The sequence below is a fragment of the Stegostoma tigrinum genome, chromosome 26 (assembly GCF_030684315.1).
Source record: "Stegostoma tigrinum isolate sSteTig4 chromosome 26, sSteTig4.hap1, whole genome shotgun sequence".
NCBI lineage: Eukaryota > Metazoa > Chordata > Chondrichthyes > Orectolobiformes > Stegostomatidae > Stegostoma > Stegostoma tigrinum.
The window spans coordinates 24,380,419-24,402,102 of record NC_081379.1 but is presented as its reverse complement, the minus strand read 5'-3'; the positions used below and the strand labels follow the sequence as shown (position 1 = coordinate 24,402,102).

Sequence of the window (21,684 nt, the reverse complement as noted above, 5' to 3'; positions counted from 1 at the left end):
TCAGTACTACCTGCCTGTCCACCTATCTTTGTATCATCGGCGAGCTTCGCCAGAATGCCCCCAGTCCTGTCATCCAGATCATTAATGTATAAGGTGAACAGCTGTAGCCCCAACACTGAACCCTGCGGGACACAACTCATCACCGGTTGCCATTTTGAAAAAGAGCCTTTTATCTCAACTCTCTGCCTTCTGTCAGACAGCCAATCCTCAATCCAAGCCAGTAGCTCACTCGAATGCCATTGGCCCTCACCTTGCTCAGCAGCCTCCCTTGAGGCACAGTATCAAAGGCCTTTTGGAAGTCTAGATAGATAACATCTACTGGGTTTCCCTGGTCTAACATACTTGTTACCTCTTCAAAGAATTCTAACAGGTTTGTCAGGCACGACCTCCCCTTACTAAAACCATGCTGACTTGTTTTAATCTGACCCTGCACTTCCAGGAATTTAGAAATCTCATCCTTGACAATGGATTCCAGAATTTTACCAACTACTGAGGTTAGGCTAATTGGGCTATAATTTTCCATCTTTTGCCTTGACCCTTTCTTAAACAGGGGGGTTACAACAGCAATTTTCCAATCATCTGGGATTTTCCCTGACTTTAGTGACTTTTGAAAGATCACGACCAAAGCCTCCGCTATTTCCTCAGCCACCTCCCTCGGAACTCTAGGATGTAGCCCATCAGGGCCAGGAAATTTATCAATTTTTAGATCTTTTAGCTTTTCTCGCACTTTCTCTTTTGTAATGCCTACCATGCTCAACTCTGCCCGCTGGCTCTCCCTAATTGTTGGCATACTACTCATGTCTTCCACTGTGAAGACTGACGCAAAGTACTTATTAAGTTCTTCAGCTATTTCCTTATCTCCAATCATTAGCCTTCCAGCATCAATTTGGAGCGGCCCAATATCTACTTTTGCCTCTCGTTTGTTTCTTATGTATTGAAAGAAGCTTTTACTATCATTTCTAATATTACTAGCTAGCCTACCTTTCATATTTGATATGCTCCTTCCTTATTGCTCTCTTTGTTATCCTCTGTTTGTTTTTGTAGCCTTCCCAATCTTCTGATTTCCCAGTGCTCTTGGCCACTTTATAGGCTGTCTCTTTTTCTTTGATATATTTCCTTATTCCCAAAAGTGTAAGCTTATTGCTAACAATGCTGCATTGAATTTAGTTTGATTGGCACTGTTGTTACCCCTGCTACACACACCATTGTGCTGTATTAGACTGTTCTTTCACAGGATTTGCCATGTGACCCCCATCAGCTCGGAGAATAGATCTAATTATTTTAAATCGGGTTTCTGACTCAGATTTAAGTAGATGATTTTGATGAACAGAAAACATGCAAATTCACTGGTGTTCTGCATTCAGAGGCTTTCAATCGGTTGCTATGGTTTGCTGTTGCATTAATAGCGACTACTTCATTATGAAATGTGAAAATTGAGCATAAAAATAGATTGGTGTTTAACTGCTGCACCACCATAACACATTTTAATGATCGAGTTCAAAGTCACAGGGGCATCTCATTTTGCCTCTTGTTCCTTTTGAGTTAAAGTTACATACTTTTTCTTAAAAATGTATTTGTTCACAGGATGTGTGTACTGAATAGACCAGCTTTTTTTGCCTGTTGATAATTGCCTTTTAGGGTGGTGCTGAGCTGCTGCCTTTATAGTACCGCAGTTGATGAGGTGGCAGGATGGAGTAGTTACACCCACAACATAGTCTTGCACTTTGCAGATTATGGGGAACTCGGGAGACGAGTTGCTTGCCATGGAAATCCTAGGCTCTGACTGCTTTTGTAGCTGCAGTATGTATTTGATCCACTTTGGCTCCTGTGCCATTGAATGTTGAGACAGTTAATTGTCACTTGTTCAAGGCAGTCATTGCCTGACACCTGTGTGGCATGAATGTTACTTGCCACATCATCTCAACCCTGGATGCTCAAATCTAGATGGACATGGACTGTTTCAGTGTCTGAAGAGTTAGAAAAAGATGTTAATCATTGTGAGATCATCAGTGAAATGCCCTACCTTTGTCCTTATGATGGAAAAAATGTCATTGAAGATGGTTGGGACTAATCTGCTTCTCTGAGGGGCTTGTGTGATGTTCTGGTACTGAGTATGAAACCAAGTTCAGTTACCCCCCTGATTCCTGTTGACTTCAGTTTAGCTCCCACTCCTTTAATCAGTTTAATACTCCCTTGACATCAGGAGCAATCACTGTCACCGCAACTCTAATTCAGGTTTCTCTCATCTGTGTTTGGACAAAGACTGTGTTGAGGTCAGGAGCTCCATGACCATGGTGGCTTCTAAGCAAGTGTCTCTTGATGGTGACGGTGATGACCTCTTCCTCACTTGGCTGCTGATGGAATGCGAATTGTCTAGGTCGAATTTGTTTTTGTTTTTTTTTTGCTTGTCAACGGAACCTACCAGTCCATTTTCTTCTCTATGGGTAGATGCTAGCATTGCAGCTGTACAGGATGGAGTGGATAAATATTGAAGCATGTGTTTTCAGTACTATTGATGTAATGCTGTCAATACCCGTTGCCGTTGCAGTAACCAGTACCTTTGGCCACGACTTCAAGTGGAGTGAATTGGATTGGCTGAAGACTGGAATCTGTGATACTGGGGATCTCCGGAGAAGACCAAGATGCATTGCCCGCTTGACAATTTTTTTTAAAAAAGTCTGATGTGGATGTTGTTGGTTGGGCCAGCATTTATTACCCATTCCTTTAAGTTGGTAATGAGCTGTTGTCTTGAACTGCTGTAGTCCTTGGAGTAAAGGGGCACCCACAGTGCTGCTAGGGGAATCCTATGAAGAAATGGCAATATAATTCCAAGTCAGGATAGTGAGAGTCCCTTTGACATATGCTCACTTGTGCGCTCTCACACCTGGTCTTGACAAAAGAATCCAGCCATCTTACCTTCGCTCATCTGGAGAAGAGATTTCTACTGACCAGTGGCCTGCTGAAAAAAACATTCTCCTCAATTCCATTTTAAAATGAAGACCCCTTTATTTTTAAACTGTCTTCCATTCTGGTTTCAAATGTGATGGGAAATATTCTTTGTCAAGTTCTTGCAGCAATATATATTTCAGTAAGATCAGCTCTTGGTCCTCTAAATGCTGACTTAGTGCAGTCCTGTTCTGCAAAATAACAATTAATGCTGCCGTCACTTGCGTTTCTGCTTTTGAGATTGAAGGCCAGAGAACGGTGCCCGCTTCTTTCAGTTTAAACAATCGTCTCTTTTAGTTCAATTCGCGTCGACATGTTGTGCATGTTTGAGGAAACTCATTTGTATTCATTGTAAGGCAGCCTTGCTGTCCTTTTGACTGACCTTATTGTTTTATTAGTAGGGTTGATGACGGAAAAGGTTTGATTACGTGTTCTGACTACTAAGCTTTAATTTATGGCACTCTCAAGGCAGTTTTATGCTTAAAGAAAAGTCTTTTTGGTAGTTGTATAGAAACAGATCTGTGTTGCTTCACTAGACTGGCACTGACCCAGTTTCACAGTTAATGCCTATCTGTTCTGGAAGATTAGCTAGACAATGCCAAAAACAGCATGTACAGTTGGCAAGTCTTGCACAGTTAAGTATTTAGTGGTATTACTATATTAACTAGAAGAAACAGAATACCACCCATTCATTTTCTAGTGTGCCCTGTCTTTTTTGACCCAGTCGTCTTTGTGCAACTCTCTTGTCCCTCTCTTTGTATGCGTTCCCCAACACACCACTGCTTGGCATGGCAGATGCCTCTTCATGTGAGTTGTTGATGAGACAGAAATGTGAAGTGCCTTGTAACTTTCAGAAAGTTTGCGTAAAGAAAACCTTTATGTACCTGCATGGTTGCAAGAGATGAAAGGCCATTTAGAATCTTTCTCTTGGGTATAATTAGCTGACAGCAAAAGCTTGGTGACTGTCAACTGCCTTGCTTGCTTCAGTTCTTTAAAGGTCTTTGCTCATTACAATCAGCCACTTTCAATGGAAGGTGAATTGTTGTCTTTTTCATCCTTTCTCTGCTACTTCCTTCAGTGTTTTGGCTACTATTGTTCTCCTCTCTCAACCTGGATGGGAGATGTGGCAGGTGTTAAAATGAGCTAAACAAAAGAAAATTATTCCTGTTGTAGATGAGTCAATACTGTATCAAAGGAACAGTTGCTGAATTAGACAACCACATCAATTTTTTGCTTGTAATTATTTGACACCAGCAATTTCATGGTGTGATGAATGGAACAAGGGTTTGGCAATTGGAAACATCACTGCAATCCAACCAATTTTTGAAAGAAAGTACAACTGTGATTTACATTTTAATACATTTAACAAAGTTACAACTTTTCAAATATCCCAAACACGCTTTTTTAAAACAATTAGTGATGTATTTTTCCTACATTACAATGATAACCATTGCAGAAGTGATAACCATTGTATTCATGGTAGCATCCTGCAAATAATGTCAAAGTGATAAGAATTTTTTAAAGCAGTGTTAATATAGGTTTAAATATTGGTGAACATTTTGCAAGCTAATTAGTGCGTCAGGCATAACTTGTGTTCTTTGAAGTAGCAGGACTGCATATTTCTTCTATCAAAAGCAGAAAAATGTTCTGTTTTTAAAAGTTTGATCCAGAAGACTGATTTTAAAAATATTTTAAAAAATTATTAGACTTCAGTGCAGTGAAAATGAAATTGAACATGCTGAGAAGTTGCATGTTGCACAAAAGCATCAAGTCATGAAAGTTAATATTGATTTGACACATTGAGAGTTTTATTATCTATTCGTACAAGTACTGAAGTACCATGTAATTTGAGCCTTGTTTTGATTGAAAGTTTATCTTTTGCCAAACCTGTTATTTTTAGATTCGGCAGATGTCATTTATACTTTGCGGCTATTCCCATACCCTCAAATTCTTGTCGTCTTTTGCATTGCTAATGGACATTGCCAATGATATGTTTTGAGAAGTGGGCTTTTGTGTTTACTTTTGCTGGCAGTGGTCCACAATGTAGAGCTCCAAACATTTGGCCCCAACTCTCTCTGGCTGCCTCTGCTGAAAAACTTTGTTTAAAGTATTGCTATATGTGCAGAAAATATGTCACTGATAAACTTTCTAAACCGTCAACATACTTTCTACCTCTTACCCCTACCACCCATTTCAGGAAAAGAATGCAGAAAATGCCATTGAAGCTCTTAAAGAATATGAACCTGAAATGGGGAAAGTTTATCGACAAGACAGGAAAAGTGTACAGAGGATCAAGGCCAGAGAGATTGTCCCTGGAGATATAGTAGAAGTAGCAGGTAAGTGAAATTGAATCTAATGATGTAAATACTCATCTTTGTTTAGTTAAAACTTTATAAAATACATTAAACAGGTAAGACCACTCACGTGCCCTGAGCCATGTGCGTGTGACAAAGACAGATCAACATCAATCCTGCTGTAGTCATATCTCAAGTCTTGATTTGTGCCTGTAGCTGCATAGCTAAATTATTGTAAGTCTATAAATACTTGTTTTGCTTTGTGCTAGGATGATTTTGTGTAACTTTTTAAAATAATGCATAATAATTGTCTACCGTGGATGGAAATCACATTCAAATTAAGAAGACAGTTAATGGGAAGAGATCGTGGCAGTTAATGTCTTCCATTGAAAAATTGGTTTCAAAAGAAAAAAAAATTTGCTTGCTGATAAGGCACTGGAAGCTGTGGAGAAGCAAAGGAATTAGAGTATCAATGTGCATGGACAAGTACAAAATTATAAATACTGATTGATTTGGTAGAGGCCTTTGAAATATTAAAAGGAATGTTATGACAAGGTAGGTACTTGCTTTCTGTGCTAACACAGAAGGTTTGCTTGAAACTAGAGCTTGATCATTTGGGAATGGCATTGGGAAATGTGTGTGTGTTTATTTTTCCCTCAAGATTAGTGGATCCTGTTGTTTTTTCCTTTTTTTGGAAGAATGTAGATGCTGGGTTAATTGAAATTAGACTGAGCTGAATAGATACTTGTTAGGTAATAGTACGGTTGGAACATGGAGCAAAGGCAAATAGAACCAAACTACAGATCAATCGCATTAAATGGCATATCAGGTTTGAGATTGCTAAGTAGAAACATGAATTCTTCTAATTGCTTGCATGATTTCTTGAATTGGAGGACTACCTCCAAAAGTTTGCTGAGCATTGGTTAGTGTAGCTATTATTTGTAATCTTTTAATGTAGGCCAGGGGATTCTCAAAGTGAAATAAAACAAACTGTGGATAAAAGAAATTCCACAGGTCTGGCAACATGTGTGGTGACAAAACAGTTATCATTTGGAGTTCTGTGACCCTTCAGAATTGGTGGTGATGGACTCCCAAGTGCGCTTGGAAGCTGGCATTATTGGTACATGAGCTCCAAGGCAGCAATGGCTACCATGGAGCTCTGTGTTCCTTGCCTGATCCCTTAGTTTGGGAAAGCAGAATTTTACAGTTTTGGTATCTCAAATCAATGCCTCAGTTCTCAACAAGGGGCCGTGGCAATTTTGACACTGTAAATGGGGTCACACTTGATAATGTTTAGAAAGTATCAGCACAGGCTGTAGATTAGCAATGCCAAATATTGAGAAGGTGAAGGCCTAAACAATCTATTAGGCTGAAAAGTGGTCCGAGGATGATGACATCAGCTTGTACGAGGGGGCATAGCTACAAATTGAGGGGTGATAGATTTAAGACAGATGTCAGAGGTAGGTTCTTTACTCAGAGTGGAACGCCCTGCCTGCCAATGTATTTAACTCAGCCACATTAGGGGCATTTAAACAGTCCTTGGATAAGCATATGGATGATGATGGGATAGTGTGTGGGGAGGGGCTTAGATTAGTTCACAGGTCGGTGCAACATCCGAATGCCGAAAGGACTGTTCTGCACTGTATTGTTCTCTGTTCTGTGTTCTATAATTTAGCCCATTGATGAAGTTGCTTAGCTGTTTTTTCTATACTAGTGAATATGAAGCATGACTGATAGGCAAAACCACTCAAAGAATTGCAGTTGCTTTCTGGAATAAATAATTTTGAGATCTTGAATTTAAAAAATGATCAATGCTTTAAAATTAACTGTGTGGACACTGCAAATCAAACAAAAACAGAAATTGCAGGAAACACTCATCAGGGCTAGCATCCGCTGTGGAGAGAAGTCAGCTTTGTTTTGGATCCAGTGACCCTTCAGAACTGAAAAAGACCTTTCTGAAGAAGGTCACTGGACCTGAAGTGTTAACTCCGATTTCTCTCCACAGATGCTGCCAGATCTGAGTGTTTGCAGAAATTTCTACTTTTGTTATTCATCAATGCTAATTTGTCCCAGGAATGAACACGCCTGGTTGTAAGCTTATAACTTTTAACAATAATTTTGGATTTTGTCTAGCTACTTCAAGGTGGAGCATTTGTGTGTAGCCTTTATTTAGATAATTGGGGAGGTGGAGGGAGAAGGGGAGTTCCCACAGATATAGAATGCTGAATTGTGTGTTTTTCGTGATACATATTAGTGTGGAAAAGAGAAGCTACTCAGATGGTTTTGCAAATACTTAATTTCACTAAATGGGTAGAGTCCCCCCGTCGAGGATTCAGTTTTCATTTGTCCTTCATCATTTATCCTTTGCTGTGATAGAACTTTGCAAGTACTTTGCCTAGTTAGAGGACATTAAGGTTATTGGTATTCAGTGAATCCTTTTATTGTGCATGTGATGAGAATAATGAATAATGTTAGTAATTGAAGTGAATGGAGGGTAGGAGAGGGGGAAGGAAGAAAGCAAGCTTTTCATTTGAAGGATAAATGACACTATTTGAATTTGTTGGTTTTTTTTGTTTTCCACTCCCTTATGTTTTCTCTTTCAAAGTTTAATGTGAACAATCCTTGAACTCCAGAGAATATGATTACTGAATTAGTTTGGGAAAGCAGAATTTTAGTCTTACTGGGTATCTCAAATCAATGTCAGTTCAAAAAGGTGAAAACTTTTCCTGCCAGATATTCTTATATTTAAAAAAAAGTTTTTACTCTTCTGTTCGTAACTTGCCTGATGGATTTATGAGGTTGGGAAAGACTGAACTTATAATTTTAAAACCAGCTTTTGTTTTCAGACGCTATTCAAAAGTTTTTGAAAATAGTCAAATATATTTTAATTACTCATACCCCATTTTTTGTATTTTTCTTTTGGTGTTCCTTCAAGTGACTGATCAGTGTTCAGTCTGCGTGACATAAGTAAAATCTTTATTTTAAAAAATACTAAATGAGCACTTCTGCCTAAGCATCCTCATTTATCCTAGAGTACTGATAAACAAAATAATGTAAAATATAAATTGCAACTGTGTCATTACATAATGCAACATCTGATGATGTTACAGAATTGATACCATGCCAGGTGAGATGGTTGGATTGTTTGCCAAAACTTGAATATTTTTACAGAGAATCTTAAGGCAAGGGTGCAAAAGGCTTAGTTTTAAGGAGGGAATTCCACTTGGTACTAGGTCAGTCAAACCTACCCTTCTAAATCTTTTTAAGTTGTTTCCTGGCCATGTTTTGGAATCAAATTTATTTTTGTAATGCGTGAAATCAGTTCTTCAAATCTGCAGTGATCATTTTGTCCCAAATCTCCAATGGTAACCTATTCTATGCTACTACCGTCCCTTTTTTTAAAAAAACCAAATTGCCTAAACTACTGAATTTCTTGACGAGTTTAACTGTAGTTGCATTCCCAATACTCAAATCTTGTGATTGACTGACTGAAATTTTATAGATCGAATGTCTTGGCTTGCTATTGGGTCCTTTCGCTTCAGTGAGTGAAATCATGTGTGATTCTTCCTCAGAGCCCAGTCCTCATTCATTAATCTACCTCCCCTGGACTCTATTCATCTGTTCTTAATCTTTGTAATACGAAGGTCTCACCTCAAGATATATTTGGCTTAATCTTCTGAGACTTAATATTACATACTACCCCAACATTATTTTACTTTAGCAATTAAACCACAGTTCAGTGTTCATAGTTAATGGCTTAAAACTAAGCTAACCTTTTATTCTGCTCTGTGGTCTTCAGAACATTGCCACACAATATGTAATGCAGATTCTGGCTTGTTCTACAAAATCTGACTTAAAACAATGCACGTTAAACTTCACTTGCCATCTTTGTTCAGCAACCTAGTCTGTCAAGGTCCCATCATGACAGCAGTCTGAGAACACTCGTCAGGTACAATTTTCATCAAATCTTTTCAAGCTCCTTGTATGGTAAAAGTAGGATTGGATAAATGTTTAAGCTCACAGCTGTTTCCCTTTTTATGCATGTTCAAAAAACTCACTATAAACAAATGTTACTCTAGCAACTGCACTGTCACCAACAAACAGTCTCAAATCAATCCATTGAAGTGGTCTTGACAGATTTAACTAATTTTTTTTCGAAGTTTTTATATCTCCTCTTTGCTATGATGGGGATACTAATTTATCATCTCAATTCAGAATAAATCTGTGTCTCTTTTAACTTGAATTTTAGTGGCCTATTCTAAACTAGCAAACTTATTGTTGCAACAAGTGAAAAGGGGTGAATTGGCTACCTGTTTACAACCTCCTGGATTTGCTGCAACAAAGATTTAATAATCTTGCAGTTGTACCTCAGCCCATTTAAAGTGGGGTTAACTAGTTAATCCAAAATATTAAGGCCCCAATATTGTTCGTTCTTGTGGGGAATAGATAAAAGGAGGACTTTTATTTGTCTTGTGGTTGGTAAGTAATATGCGACAACAGACAGCTATGCCAAACGTAAGTGCAAAATTTTAAAATGGGCTGAACATCAAAAGGAAGGTGAAATAAAAGCAATTTAAAGTGCTTGGTATCTCCTGAAGGTGTAAAAATTTTAACCTGAGATCATGGTTGGCTAATGGTATCCAGAACTTGCAGCAGCCATGAGGTTGACTGATACTGTTTTGATTTCACAGATGTTTGGATGTTTCTCCAGTTTATGCTTTTAGTATTTGCTTTGAGTCAGTGTGAGAGAGCCTTCCAGTTCAGCTGTGCAAATACCTCTCTACAGTGCCAAAACATTTGCCTGAAATACAGTTCATTTGTGTATTTCAATGTCTGTGATCCACTTGTTTTCAAGCGAGATAATTGGAGGCAAGTCCTTAATTTTCACTATGTAAAGTATAATTTACCAACAGGAGATATTGCTTCTTCATGCCTGACTAGTTTCAGTCTTTTGTTGATAAACTTAATTTCATTTCAGCTGCTTTGTTTAGTCAGCACTTAGTTTCTTGCAATATGATCTTTTGAGTGGTCACCATCCATTTTTTAAGACCCTAATTAAACTATTTCAGCCCATGAATGTCCAAAGTATTAATGTCAGCAGATGAAAGTCAAAAATTGATAGTTTAATTCTGCTACTGAGTGTATTTATGTTTATACCTTGGCAGAGTAGAAAGACAAGTAACTCTGGGCTAATTTGAGGCTATGTTTATCTGGTGGTTTGTTCTGTCATTGTGTGATAATCTGTTGGATTTTCTTCTAAAAACGCACTTAGTTCTTGTATGTTTAAAATGATTTTGGATCATGACCATAGAGCTGACTTCACAGTATTGTAAAGGTTTTTTGTTACAATTTATAAAGAATGTAAACTTTAGTTTTATTTCATTATTTGCATTCATAAGTGGGGAAAGTTTGAGGAAATAAAATCAGATTTTTAAAAAAATTAAATGTTTATATGTCTCGCTCCTCCACACAACCTATGTTTGCTTTGTCTTAGGATGCGTACTACTTTCTCCTGACTTTACCCATCACATCGTTCAACATTCACATACTGCTGTTGTAATCATAATACTTATGTAGCTGCTGCAGTTCAGTTTCTGATCATCAACTGACATGTGGATAGTGTCTATTCAGTGATAGAATGCAATTAAATGTGCCACACAGACGCCATTCAGACAAAGGAGTACCAGATATTCTGAAGAGCAGGCAAACCATTTGGTCCTATTCCCTTGCTCTTTCCTCTCATCCCTAATATTTTATCTAAATATTTAATTTTCTTTGCAAAGCTGGATTAAATCTATTTCCCCTGTCCTAATGAGGTAATGAATTTCAAACCCAATTGCTTTTAGCATTGTAAAAGGATGTTCATTTAGTTTTTTTCTTTGTTAAAGCCTTGCAAAAATGTAGACAGATTTGTTTCTGCACTGCAAAGCTTGTAGATCTGTTTTTGTTCTTTTTTTCTCTACCAGAGTTTATTAGGTTGTTTTATATTTAGCACAAGTTTGGTATTTGCCACTAGAAAGATCCAAAATATTTTAACAGGTTTGTGATCTTGAATAACTATAACTGACTATGTCAAATTTTTATATTGAAACCTATTCCTGTTTTAGTAGAAGAGCTTGATTTGGGCATTTTATAAAATAGTAGTTCACCTCCCAGCTTCCAGTAAATATGCTTGGAACCCTCAGCCGAAAGACAGATAGAGAAACACATTACTTGAAAGTATAATGTTCCAAGGATTTACTGGCTAAATAATGTGTGACATTAAACTTGGGTATTTGGAAAGATGGTATTTTTTGTGAGATCCTAAGGCCTCTTTCACATTTCTCTGAATTGGTCATCCTAATTTCTTGAGATATGTTGACTTTACATGGCATGTTGGTATGGGCATCTGGGTGACTAACCAATGCAAAGATGAGAATATCACCTCATGAGCTGAGATCCTAATAATGCTTTTGTGCTAAAATCATTCAAGAATGTGAGCCCTGAGGGAGCATTGGCCAACTCCTGGTGTTAATTAACCTCCTAACCATTGCGGTAGATCATTCATCAGGGAGCCATGCAAATTCCAAAGGATGGATGCTTGCAACTTTTCAAATCAGAAAACTGATTATTAAATCAGTTTGTAGCATCGTAGTTCAAAAAGTTGAAACATCAGCAACTCTGTTTGCAGTAATCTCATCTACGTTCCTCTTTAACACTGTATTTAACACTCATCAGCTTCTGGCCTGCAAATGTTTTCATGTTTTCCTGCCACAACTGTCCATTCTTGGTCTAGTACTGATTCTAATGACTTCCTTTTCTTTGGATCTTGCTCCCTGCTCTTCAAATTTGCCATGCTCACCTTGCTGTACAAATAAAACCTCATCATCTTAACATTGAAAATCACTACTTCAACCACTGGTCTTTCCTGCAGTTGAGGATAATGGGTGAGCTGTCTAAGCTTGAGGGGTGTGGGGGTTATCAATTGAAGGCCATCCAGCTCATAAAGAGGAGTACTCCACAGTTCAGGCAATAGAAATTGAGAGTGCCTCATTTCCAATTTTTATGTTTGTAGCCAAAAATGGATGAAAAGAACAAGGGGACTGATGGCTGCAGCTCTGACCAGGCTGGTAGAAGCCCCCCCCCCCCCCCCCCTGCAAAACCTTCCTGGAATGATGGCCACCTGCTCAAACACTGGCGGTTGCCTCCAGGCAGCTCCCCTAGCCCAATCATAGCTTGGGGATCTGCAGCCTGACTGGAAAATTCCAGTTAGCTTATTTCTTACAGTAGATTCACATCTGCCTATTATTTGCCTTAATTAGCTATTTGCCACTGGTAGGCAAGTTGTTCTTCTTAACTACATTTCTTTAAGGGAGATGGTGCCAGGAAACTAGCATGCTGACTGTCTGAAATTTTACGCTTGCCTGCACTTGCTATGGGGTGAAAATTATTCCTCTATGACCGTGCCGGAAGTTGTGGAAAAGCCATTGACCTGTCCAACTTAAGTAGAAATCTGAGCAAATGCTCCCTGTTTATTCAAATGGCAAACATTTCATAGTAATCTTAGATAATAAAATGTGAGGCTGGATGAACACAGCAGGCCAAGCAGCATCTCAGGAGCACAAAAGCTGACGTTTCGGGCCTAGACCCTTCATCATGCTGCTTGGCCTGCTGTGTTCATCCAGCCTCACATTTTATTATCTTGGATTCTCCAGCATCTGCCGTTCCCATTATCTCTGATAGTAATCTTAGAACTTGCTTTGAGAATCAAACTTTTGTTACATTGGTTATCCTTTAAAGGCTTCGTACTGGACAGTTTTTTTTTGAGAATTCATAAAGATAGTAACAAACAATGCTAGGCATGAACAACTTATTACTTTTCCACAGTTGTGTACAAAATGCCTGAATAATGTTACAGAGATGACTTAGTGATAGTGGACTTGAATGCAAATCTCATTTTAAAAAACTGAACAAATAAGAATTGAGGTGTTTTTAACCTCTCTATGCATAGATATATTGGCCTGTGCTATTGAATGTTGTCTAACCCTAGTGGTGAAAACGAACATGTACAGTACTTTGTAGCTCATTGTTCAAGCAGGTGTTAACGTGGTGTGACATCCCTTGTCTTAGTGACTGTAGACAGCGTGCCCATGTAGGGAAATGGCATAGTACCTAGCAGCAGGGTGCATCTCCGGGTCTGGGATTCCAGGCAGCCATCCAATGACATTTGTAGGTCCTGGTGAATATCTTTGTCACCAGAGACATTGCCGGAAGCATTTGGCTGGTTAGGTTCTTCTATATGTCATTACAAGTAATTGAAAACTGTGCTATCTTAGTAGTTGACTGACAGAAAAGCGTACAAAAATAGCAGCAATTTATTGCGTCAGTGAAGATAATACGTTTGTGAAATTAGAATCAAACTGAGAAAAAATCAGCCATGTAATTGCGATAGAATTGTATTCTAGGTGTGAGGGATGAGTGTGTTGAAAGTATTCTCTTAAATTGTGGAGGGATCAAAAACCTCTACAAAAGTAAATCTGAATAATATAAGCTTTTCTGTACTCAGATTGTGCACTGCCTTGATGAAAGAAGCAGAATTGGAATCTCATTGTTGGGATTTATAGAATACCTGACCTGTACTTTCAAATAGATCAGCAAGGATTTATTTGCAGCACAGTGAGTGCTAAACAAAATGTCAGGGTACTAAAATACAAAAAAAACTATACAGTGATGTAGGGGACTACTTTTTTTTTACAGTTTTCAAAGTTGATGTGGTGCCATATTGCTGCATTAATTGAGCTGAAGCCTTCAATTTGGAAGTGCTCTTTTTTTTTTGGAGAAGTTTTCAAAGAGCGTAGACTGTGCTCCAGTGGACTCATGAATATTTCTTAAAACATCAGAACAATTTCTTTGTTGGAATGGGTTGGCTGCAATTTACAACAACTGAAAAAAATTGGGATCAAATATTTTAGTTTTAAATTAACTAACTGCTGTTTTGGATTGATGAGGGACATGACGTTGTATTTTCCTGTTACCCTCTGCTTTCCTTAAATTGATCATTGTGCTGCTACTTATTCAGTTGCAGCCCCCTCACACCCCCTCCCAACTCCCCAACCTAGTACTTGTTGAAGGATTTTTTTAAAGTTGGGAAACTTGGGAGTTCAATTAATGTAAAGAAACTTAATTCTAGCCTTGATTGCACATTTTGGACACACTGCATGTGTCATCACACAATGTGTCACAGACTACTGACAACTGTCTCAGCAGTAGTTTGCAAGTTCATGTTTTCAGCTCAATCTATTTAAGGGATGCTAAGTTCAGGAAGGGAAAATTAACGTGTCAGGAATCTCTACAGTTGCTCAATCAAAGCTGAAGAAACCAGTGAAGGTGGTTGTATCTGGCAATCGCTGCCGTTGTTTCTTAAAGATGTATCCAGCAGCACCATGGTTGCTAGTGTCATAACTGGATCTGTTCTTGATGCTCCCCACCCCTGGGAGTGGGGTGGAGGGCTGATGAGGAGAAAGTCAACATATTTCAGCCTTGAGGTTTTCCAAGTCATTCTTTTTAATGATTTAATTTACAACATAACCATCAGCTGCCAACCACTTCAGCTTTCAAATCTTCTCTTGGGTTCTGTTGTACATTTTTAAAAATACCTAATCCATCAAATTTCTTGTTTCTACCTAACTTGTGAAACATCTGTTTACTTTTGCTGGACTTTGCTTCCTGCTGAATTGCACTTCCCAGTGCTTCCTGGTTCTCCTTGTAGATATTTGCTGCTCCTTTTCTCTGCTCTGTAATCACACAGCAGCTTTATGCTGGGAAAAAAAGTAAAGAACTATTGGTTGTTTTCCTGGTACTGGATCAAAAGTAAGATTGATGGAATTTTGCTAGAGGATTGTTTGCCCTGCTGATATTTTGCATGTTATTTGCATTTCTGTAGCTTGTGAGCGTCTTGGTTAACATTCAGTTGAATCACATGTGGGATTTGCATGTCAGCTCTATTAAATCAAAAATTGGTTTTTAAACTGCAGGGTTGTGTTTTTGTTCAGTAGTACACTTCAGACATCTGGTCAAAAACGGTGCATTGTTAATATGTGATTTGTCGTACCAGAGGCCCTGTGTCTTAGATATGTGAAACCAAACTCAGTAATGTGACCAAGTAAATATGGTAAAAGGAAGATTCATAGCTTAAGGATTTTTTTTATTGTTGAGTTCTAACTTGTACTGCATTTTAGAAGACCTTGGGCTTTTGGGCACATTTTATGGCAAATGTTTATAAAGTTTGCACTTTAAATGTGCAGGAAGGTAAAATCCTGGCTAATGCGTCTAATTGTGCACTGGTCTGTTGCTGGAAAGGAAGAGCTTTGGACATTTGCTTTGAATTGATGATGCAATGGTTCCTTTATCTAAATGTCCCTCTTTTCATAATCCTTTTTCTTTTCACACATAATGGAGTAGTGTTGTTTTTGGTGAGAAGTTTTTTTTTGATTTGCTCAACATGTTTTTTTTAACATTTCATGGTGTTCAGTTGACTGTTTAACTGAGATTTGCATCAACCTGTTCTGTTTATACAGCATGGAAATAAACCCTTCAGTCTCTGTTGTCCCTGCCGACCAGATATTCTAAACTAACCTAGTCCCCTTTGGCCATATCCCTCTTAAACCCTTCCTATTCATATACCCATCCAGATGCCTTTTAAATGCTGTAACTGTACCAGCCTTCCCCACTTCCTCTGGCAGTTCATTCTGTACACGCACTGTCCCCTGGGTGAAAAAGTTACCTGTCTGGTCCTTTTGCATTTTTAAAATCTTTCTCCTCTCACTTTAAACCTATGCCCACTGATTTTGGGCTCCCCTACCCTGTGAAAAAGACCTTGGCTATTCATGTCCCCCTCGCCCTACCCCAATTTAAAATCTCTATAAAGTCACCATTCAGCCTCTGGTGCTTCAGGAAAAATAGCCGCTGCCTATTCAATGTCTCCCTGTGGCTTAAACCCTTCAATTCCAGCAACATCTTTGTAAATATTTTTTGAGCTCTTAGGATTATATCCTTCCTATAGCAGCCAGAACAGAATTGATTGCAGTTTTCCAAGAGTCGCCTCACGACTGTCTTACCCAGCTGCAACATGGCATCTCTACTCTTAAGCACTGAGCAGTGAAGGCCACCTTCACCACCCTGTTTACCTGCAACTCCATTTTTAAGGAACCATGTACCTGCACCCCTAGATCTTTTTTCAGCAATGCTCCCAAGGCCCTAGCATTTAACTGTATAAGTCCTGCACTGGTTTGCATTACCAAAATGCAACGCCTTTACATTGATCTAAATTAAACTTCATCTGCCAGACCGTGGCGCATTGGTCTATTTGATCAAGACCCTGGTACTTTTTATGTTGTCATCCAAATGTGTTGCTTGAGTGACATTAGCTATAAATATTATATGTTTTCCATATTTGTGGCCTTCAATTGTTTTGAAGGCAACATAGTTGGTATCAGTGATTGTCACATAGGTTATATGCCTTGGATGATAATATGTGAAATAAAGCACAGCAGTAAAATCAAACAGTTTGTGTAGAATACCAGCTCATCCACACATTGCGTAAGAAACAAGTGCTGGAACTGGTTCTTCTGTGTTATATAACTCCTAGCCTCATTAGGGGAAACACTGTGATCAAGAAGTTTAAATCCTGAACACAATCTTTTGCATGAGTTATGAAAGTAAATTAACAGCATGCCTGAGCAGTTCACTTGCTGCAGTCAAATCTACTCAAGCTTACATTGGATGAATAGGTCATATTCGAAGTATGTGCATCACATCAGGCTTCTTTGTTCTAAAAGAAGTTCAGTTTTGAACCGACAAGTTGGAACTGATCCTGATTTTTGGTTGTACCTTTTCCTTGGCTTTGAGTTCTTGCAGTGATCGAAGTCACAGTCTAGCCTTGCACTGGGGTAAGTTGAAAATTTAAAGTGGATTGACTTGTTTGTTCTCAGTTTTTATTTCCATCTATTGGGGTTTTATTGTGGCAAATCATTCTGTGGCTCTGTTCACCCAGCTTTTGAGCCTCTAACCCCACAAGGTATTGGGCTTGAAGTTGTGCTCTCGCTAATCCTGAGCCTTGGCTGGCACTATTAAACCTGTTTAAACTAAAAATCTTGTGTTTACCAGTCATGCTGCTGTGCTCTGCCATTTGATGATATCATGGCTGATCCAATAATTCTCAACTCCATCTTTCTATCTTATCCTCATTATCCTTGATTACCTCTGTGATTAAAGAGATCTGGCTATCACAACTTCGAGTACACTCTAAACTCTGCTTCAAGAGACCTCTGGTAGTAAGGATTCATAGATTCACTGCCTTCTGAAGAAGCTCCTCATCATCTGTCTTAAACGTGTGATCCCTTTACGATGAGATTATGCTCTCTGGTCCTAGACTGTCCCACAAGGGGAAACTATTTCAAGTCCCACCAGAATCTTGTATTTTTCAGTAAAGTTACCTTTTGTTCTTCAAAACACCATTGACCTCAGGCCCGAATTGCTCAACTTCTCATAAGATTGCCCCTCCAGACCTAGGATCATGTGTGAGCCTTCCCTGAACTGCCCCCGATATCATAAATTCCGCAATATTAGAGGTCCAAAACTGTTCACTGTATTCAGGTATAGCCTGATTAGTGCCTTTTTACAGTTTTAACAAAAATTCTCTGTTTTATATTCCATTCTCTTCGAAATAAAGACTGTTCCTCTCATCTTCCCTATTACCCACTGAACTTGTATACCAGCTTTTTGTGATTCATGCATAAGAATCCCCAGGTTATTCTATGCTGCAGTTTTCTGCAGTCTTTCTTTAGCTAAATAATAACACTTACTGTTTTTTTTTATACCCCCCCATCCTGCAAAGGCTGAACCTCAACTTCACAGTTGGTTTATAAATGTTGGAAATTTTCATCATCTCTCAACTTTTTTTCCTCCCTCTGTCATCCTCATTACTTGCCTTCATGCTATTTTTGTATCATCTATGAACTTGGTGATAATGCAACCACTTCTGTTTATCCAAGTTACTAATATACATTATGAATATTTGTGGTCCCAGCACTGATCCCCGCAGGACTCCACTAGTTACAGATTTCCATCCTGACGTTGCATCCCTGCATTTCAGCTGTCTTTCTGTCAGCCAATCCTCTACCCATGTTACCCCCAATACCATGGGCTCTTACCTTGAGTAACCTAATGTGACATATTGTAATCAACTCCTCTTCTTGAAATTCCAACATTAATACACCCACTTCTTTTCCTTTATCTTGTTACGTCTCCAAAGAACTGTCTTATTGTCAGGCACGATTTGCCCTTCAAGTCATGCTGACTCTGCTTGATTATATTATCTCTTTCTAAAGTGTTCTGCTTATAATCCTTTACGATTGACACAGCATTTTCCCAGTGACACATTTAAGCTGTAGTTACTTGATTTTGTCTCCTTTGCTTTTTCAGTTGGAGTGTTACATTGGCAGTATTCCAATCCTCACTTTCTCAATCTGAGGATACTTGGAAGGTTGCTGCCAGAACATCCACTATTTCTGTAGCTACATTTATTTTTAAAGATCTAGGATGTAACTTCTCTGGTATAGGGAAGTTTTTGGCCTTTAACCCTGTTATTTACACTGCTACATTTTCTCTAGGGATAGGATCTTGCATTTATTTCTCTCTCCTCCTACCACTTCCACAGTCCATTGATTGTTTTTGTATCTTTGGAATGTCATTAGAGTCCTCCAACCACCACTGCCGACCCCATCCCCCAACTCCCAAGACTGATGCGTGGACCCATTTCCTGGTTTAGTACAAAGTCCAGGCTGATGCTTTGGGGCGGCACTGACCAGTTAAGCCAAAGACCCACGTGTCCCCTCAGTTGTATGGAAAAAGGTTCCACAGCATTGTTCAATCTACAGCAGGAGAGTTTTTCATGTGTCCTGAACAATTTTTTTTCAACACCAACCACTGACTTGCTTTAAAATAAAGAGTTATTTGACTCCTCCTTTCTTATCTCGTTGTGGACCTTGCAGTGTGCAGATTGACCACATCTTGAAGTGTTTCAGCACTAACAGCACTTTAAAAGCATGGTTTCTGAAGCACTTTGGGAATATGCTGCATTTGTGCAGCACTTTATAAATAGGTTTTAAAATTAGTTTGCAAAGTACTTAAATCCCATGTTATTAATATCGAATATTTATTTGGGGAGAAGAATTACTGTTTGACGCTTGTATCCATGGAAGAATATTCTACTGTACATTTTTGCACTCATCATTTTTGTAATCTTTCCGTACCAGAGTGGCCGTCTTCCCTTTTTTATGCACAAGCTCACTGAGAACTCGTAAGATTGCGGAAATTCTTTTTATGTGAAGTGAGTAATGCTGCATTTGAGCAAAAATCTAGAGCTGCTGACTCATTGTGCCATTCTGTTACTTTGTAATTGTGCTTGCATTTTTAAGGACCAAACTTGTTTAAAGGCTTCCATATACCTTAAAGCGGGGAGAACCGACAAGTGGACACCACCCCCCCACCCCCTGCAATTATTAGCTGGCCTGGATGTTGCTGGTCCCCTCTTTTTTTTTGAATGGTATGGTGGAATCTCTAATATTCAGCACATCTAGTTGCAAGTCAGAAGCAGCGCTTGTTGATATGCCTGACAACCAGGCTTTCCTCTGAGGCTCAAGACTGAACATACTTCATTTTGATGTTAAGTTCCAAAGCTAGCTTTTAGTGAAGATCTTGCAGAGTAAAATTCAGTCATGTTGACTTAGTTATATGGGATGAACAGAGACTTCCGCTGAAAAAGAGGCACTAATGTGGAGTAAGAATTGGTGTGAAAGTGCACATCACATCACATTGTTCTGGTCCAGACAGGTCCAGCTGCTGTTCTAATTTTGTTATGGCGAATAACCATTTCCACTTATGGAAGTCTTATTACAAGCATGTTTGAAGCCTTTTATGAAAAGCAATTCCATCTCATTGAACCATTGCTGTTTCAACTCTGTGGCACACATTAGTCCTTTTTCCAGATTACACAGTCTCATCGGTCGAGTTCTTAGATATCCAGGCCGTCATATGCCAGTAGTTGCAATTATTTTTGACTGTGTGCTTACCAAATTCCTATAAATGTACAGTCCTTTTGAGAGCAATGTGATCTATTTGAGTATTTATTGAATGGTCTAATTTGTATTTTGACACAAGATGATGGAAGTAATCCATTTTCTCTGAATCAAGTGAGTGAGATATTTATGTGCAAAATTTAAAATTAATTTTGTGTTTTTTTTGCTGCAACTTCACCAACAAAAATAAACTTTCCTTTCCCACTCACCTACTGTAATGAAGTTGATCATAATAGAATTCAAAAGTATTGTTTTCACACTACAGCAAGACAGGATTAACTTGATATAAATAAAACTAGGTTAAAATTATTTCTCGTTTTCTTCTACAATTGGTGTGTATGTATATTGTTAAATTTAAAAGCCTTTTTTGTCCTTGCAGGAGTATTCTATCCTGCCACTGTGACGAGACTTAATTCAATATTTTTACATCCAACTTCAGGTGACTTCAGTGAACTCTTACTTTTATTCGGATTATGAAATCTGTCAGGGAAACATTATATGATCTCAAGTATCATAAAATCATGGAGGTGGATGTCAAGTTATTTTTATTAAAAATTTGTAGCTGTCTCTGTCTTTCTGCATTCAACTGTTTTTAATTTGATGCAAGGTGTAGGCTGGAAAATACATTTGGAACAGTAGTCACCATGACGTGTGAAACTATGCAACAAGGTATTATCCCATTGCTCCTGTGGATTTGTGATCTGCTGGAAACCAGCTGCTATCATATGTCCACATTTAAAGCTCCTCACGACATCAGGGGAGCACTTTCAAATAGTTCTCCCATTTTTGGCCTTGCTCATTGTCTGGGTATTGCTATTTGTTCTCTGCTCAAGGACACAGAAGCTTAGCTTACTTTTCATCTGGTAACTGCCATCAAACAAAGAAGATTGAAATGTGCTTTGCTTTATACCAAAATGCGTTATCTGCATATGGTTAAAGTTATGTTGCACTTAGTAGGTCTTTAATTCATTCTAATCTTAAAAATCAAATAGCTGACATTTTTCAACTGGAAATTGCTCTGAAATTGCTTATTTGGTGGCTTAATAAGAAACCTGTCCTTATTGGGAAATTCCTTGCAGGATATATAGCTGATTGGTAGATAACAACTTAATTTTTGAATCTGAATTTTTAAAATCAGATATTTATAAAGTAATTGGAAAAGATCTGATTGTGGCATTTTGATAGCGGTGTCTAATGGAAGTTGCTTTGTGGTTTGTCCCTACTTGTATTGGTTATGACATAATGCAAATGTAATTCTGTACTGCAGATATAGCAGCTGATGGTGCTAATCTTCTAGTGTGACAATAGAATGTTCACTGAACTCTGTC

General features: G+C 38.5%; 1 protein-coding gene across 2 annotated transcripts in view; it reads left to right on the top strand.

The window, feature by feature from the left end:
• The window catches only part of LOC125463969 (sarcoplasmic/endoplasmic reticulum calcium ATPase 2), a 78,542-nt gene that overhangs the window by 17,316 nt on the left and 39,542 nt on the right, over positions 1-21,684 (top strand). For both annotated transcript variants that reach the window (XR_007249944.2, XM_048555809.2), the window contains exon 5: positions 5,144-5,282. Coding sequence is in view for 1 of the 2 variants with exons in the window: in XM_048555809.2 (XP_048411766.1) it covers positions 5,144-5,282 (139 nt within the window). In the remaining variant the exon portion in view is untranslated. The remainder of the gene's footprint in view (positions 1-5,143; positions 5,283-21,684) is intronic.